The 4,188-nt window shown below is 41.3% G+C and overlaps 1 protein-coding gene across 1 annotated transcript in view; it reads left to right on the top strand.

Annotated features, from left to right (window-relative positions):
* ENPP1 (ectonucleotide pyrophosphatase/phosphodiesterase 1) overlaps positions 1 to 2,285 on the top strand; it is a 52,296-nt gene extending 50,011 nt beyond the window's left edge. The window contains exon 24 of the mRNA XM_045294309.1: positions 1,312 to 2,285. Within this exon, the coding sequence (XP_045150244.1) occupies positions 1,312 to 1,482 (171 nt within the window). The 3' untranslated portion in view covers positions 1,483 to 2,285. The remainder of the gene's footprint in view (positions 1 to 1,311) is intronic.
* The last annotated feature ends 1,903 nt before the right edge of the window (positions 2,286 to 4,188 follow it).

Here is a 4,188-nt window from a genome sequence, read left to right on the forward strand (position 1 = left end):
CCCCACAATGCTTATATTTCGCTGACCAGAATGATGCTAAGTGCTGTGATTCAAGTACTGAGTTCCTTTCTGTCCCCACCATTCTGGGGAAAAAATTGTACCAATGTCTTAAATGCAGGGATTTTATCAAATTTCTATAGTGGCAGCACATGTAGGAGGCGCACACTCTTTAACTGGAGAGAGGACAATTTGAAAGTGTATCATCTGTACGTACTGGTTGAGTGTGCCTTTCAGCTTCATTCCTGCAGTAATATGTAATTAGCTTGATAGTGCCCTGAGAGAACAGGTGCTCTGTGTGCACTTTCTAGCTCTCTCCATGATGGTTGGGACAGGTTACCTGTGGGACACAGGCCTACTGACGGCCAGCCCACTGAATAAGGCTGTTCCACTGAAACAAAACGTAGGGATTCCTGCAGAGAGAGAGACTGAGTGGAGTAGCATCGTGGACAGTGGGTAATTGGAGGATCATGGAAAAACAGTGTGTTGGTCTGTTTCCCAACCATGGGAGAACCGTCTTCATTATTTTCCATGAGTAATGTTTCTAGGAGCCAAGGGCCTTCCTTGAAGGATGTCATTAAAGAACAATCTTCGCCTACCAGCTAGTGAATATTTCTTTCCTTTGACTTTCTTCAGTAGCCTTTTCCAGAAAAATGTGCACTACCATATGAATGTATGATTTCCAACCCTCTGACAGGCTTGAACTATTGTCATTGAATTTCCTGGATTGTCTACCTTTAAGTCCCTTCTAATCTCAAATCATCTAAGACTTTACTACCTTGCCAGAAACGAAATTTCGTTTTGTGACTTCCCCAAACCCATTCTTTCTTTATGCAACTGAGTAACTAAGTCTGATAAGAGCTATTGTTTGTTTAGCATATTCACACGCAATTATTACGTTTAATCCTGAAAATAACCCTAGTAGGAGGGTACAGGTAAGGACATTTGGATTAGGGTGTTAAATAACGTGTCCCCAGTTCCCCTGGTAAAGTAGTGGTAGAAACTAAGACCTGGATTCAGGTTTCTTCATGCGAATTCTCCTGTTCTTTCTACCAAGGTATGTGACTTCTGCATTTCAACACTTTTTAAGCCCTACGTTTATCATCTGTTCTAGACATACTAGATTATCCCTCCTTGACTAGTACTTGCCAGACTTAGTTAAGAAAACATGCATGGTGCATATTCTTAGATGGTGGTCTGCTCAAAAGCAACTACTGTGCCTAACGCCTTTCCTGTTGTCTGTCACTGGGGGTCGACAGTGGGGAGATGAACCTATTGTTCTCCAATGACTTTGCTTTTCCTCCATTCTCATAGCATGGGAAGCATGGATCCTTATGGGTTGAAGAGTTGTTGAGATTACACAGAGCCCGGATCACCGATGTTGAACACATCACTGGACTTAGCTTCTATCAAGAAAGGAAAGAGCCCGTTTCAGACCTCTTGAAGTTGAAAACATATTTGCCAACTTTCAGCCAAGAAGACTGATTTCCTTTCCATTTTTTTTTATTGTAAAAAACACACCATAATTCCTTTGAAAAGGACCTTATATGTTATACAATCATCGTTGCATACTATTACATGGTTTGGAAACTGTCCACCAGTTGTAGAACCGGGAACCCTCTGTGCTATGGACATCTCAGGGAAACTTCTGGACTCGGCCCAGCAGTAAGAGAGGTTCCTGTTGAGTCTCGCACAGATTGGAATGTTTAAGAATTGTGTGCCTGGTTCAAGTTTTCTGGAATAAAGACCGATCATACCTGAAACGGCTCTTCGACTTCTCCTCAAGGAAGGAGGTGTGCCCCGTGTCTGGACATAAGCTATTTTAATCTTCTTCTTAGTGAGCTTTTCTGGAGCAGGCGAACAGTAGACTAATGGATGGGCTGGAAAGAGCTTCTGTTACATTAGTATCTTCACAAGAATTTCAGAAAACAATTCTGCATTCCTTTGAACTTGGATTTATCTTTGATGTTTAGTGAGGACCTAATGGAAGCACATTTCTGAGGGCCTCTAGTTGTTTGTTTTTTTTCCCTTCTATGTATCACTTTCAGAGCCACGATAACTATAAATCTGGTGTTACGGTTTTGAGGGGGGATTGGGTGGTTCTGACAAGTTACATTTTGAGTGGTGATTTATGAATTTACTCTACTGGATATAGCATTGTATTCTACATGTGTACAAAACAACAACAAAAAGATTCCTATGCTGCTCGCTGGCAATTAATGTAGGGTTGGAGATAACTCAAACGTGATCATTGTTAACTATTAAACACACGTGTTATCTTGGAGACACTTCAGAGAATGTATCACCAGATACAAGGTGGCCTTTTTCATGGAGGTTTTAGGAACAGTGTCTTCTGTCGCTAAACATGACCCACCAGCCTCAGTGCTGTTCATTTTGAGGTTGAGCAGATTTGGAGAGCATGCATTACATCACATCTCTTGTTCATATGTCTTTAAAGCACTTGAAGACACCTGCTTGCCTCAAAACAACTGGCTGTTATGGTTGTTCTTGTTGTTAAGTGACATCAAATCAGATCCTACCCATAGCAACCCCATGCACAGCAGAACAAAACACTGCCCGGTCATGCTCTATCCTCGTAACCACTCCCATGAGCGAGCCCATCGCTGATACTGTTAGTTGCCCTCAAATCAGTTGCTAAAACATCTTCCAAATGTATTACCACGAGTCAATCCCAACTCATAATGAGCCTAAACAGGGTGCTCTGGTGTGCAACGCTGTCCATGTTTAGGAAAGCCGATGGTGACCTCACCTTCTCCCAGGGAGCTTTGTGGTTGTTGGCTGCTGTCAATTCTGTTCCACCTTGCAGTGCCCCTCGGAATGAAACACTACCCCGTCCTGCACCACCCTCTCACTTGTCATGTTTGAACCCAGGCTATCTGTTTTTGTTGACCTTCTATTTTACCGGGCATGATTGCCTTTCCAATGATTGGTCTCTCCTAATGATATGTCCAAAGTATGTGACGTCAGACAAAGTCTTGCTCTCCTTGCTTCTGAGGAGCATGCTGGCTCTACTTCCAAGACAAATGTGCTTGTTCTTTTGGCCACCTCTGATACTTCCCATATTCTTCACCAGCACCACAATTCAAATGCACCGATTCTGCTTTGGTCTTCCTTGTTCAATGTCCACTTTCATATGCACATGGATTGATTTTAAAATACCATAACGTGGTCCTCAAAATGCACCTTTGCTCTTCAACACTTTAAACAGGTCTTATGCGGGAGGTGTACCTAATGCCATATGTTGTTTGATTACTTAACTGCTACTTCCATGAACATTGAATATGGAGCCATGCAAGATTGAAATGCTTAACAACTTCAAACTTTTTCCCATTTATCTTGATGTTATCAATTGTTGCAGTTGTGAGGATTTTTATTTTCTCTCCATTGAGTTGTAATCCATACTGAAGGCTGCAATCCATGGAGTTAACAAAGATTAGCAAAATAATATCACTTCCCTGGTGCCATAGTTATGAATTGAACTATTAATTGAAATACAGCAGTTCTAAACCACCAACCACTCCATGAGGCAGTTCTACTCTGCCCTAAAGGGTCTCTGAGAGTCAGCATTGACTCAATGGCAGTGAGTTTTTTTTGTTATACACCAACGATGCAAGATGAGCAGGCTACACAATGCCTGCTAGTCAGCATCTTGGGGCAGGAAAGACAGCAGCAGAAATGGCAGTGATCCCTGGAGAGTGAAGAGGTCAGGATGGAGCTTGGGCAAGGGCCAGGGAATGCAGAGGAGAAGCTTGGCGCTTCTTGGCAGTAGCAACAGTAACTTGCAGAGGTGGTAGAGTTTCCATTATGACTTGAATTGAAGATTTATTGGGAAACAGATAGAAAATCTTTTTAGTATTTCTTGGATAGATAAACTTGTGACATTTTCCCATCTAGTGTTAGTTTTCATATTTTTCACCAATGTCACAGTGTTGAATTTACAACGCACAACTACTTTAGTTTCTTTGCTTTGTTAGAATAACTTCTTATTCTTCTTTTTTCCTGGATGACAATTGATTTTATTTGGGTTTTTTATTCTCTTTTTAAAAAGTTTTTTCTTTTTTAAAAATCGTTTTATTAGGGGCTCATATGACTCTTATCACAATCCATACATACTTCAATTGTATAAAGCACATTTGTACATTCATTGCCCTCATCATTCTCAAAACATTT

This window comes from Echinops telfairi, unplaced genomic scaffold (genome assembly GCF_000313985.2).
Source record: "Echinops telfairi isolate 266 unplaced genomic scaffold, ASM31398v2 ScPeMD7_3533;HRSCAF=4204_0, whole genome shotgun sequence".
Classification (NCBI taxonomy): Eukaryota; Metazoa; Chordata; class Mammalia; order Afrosoricida; family Tenrecidae; genus Echinops; species Echinops telfairi.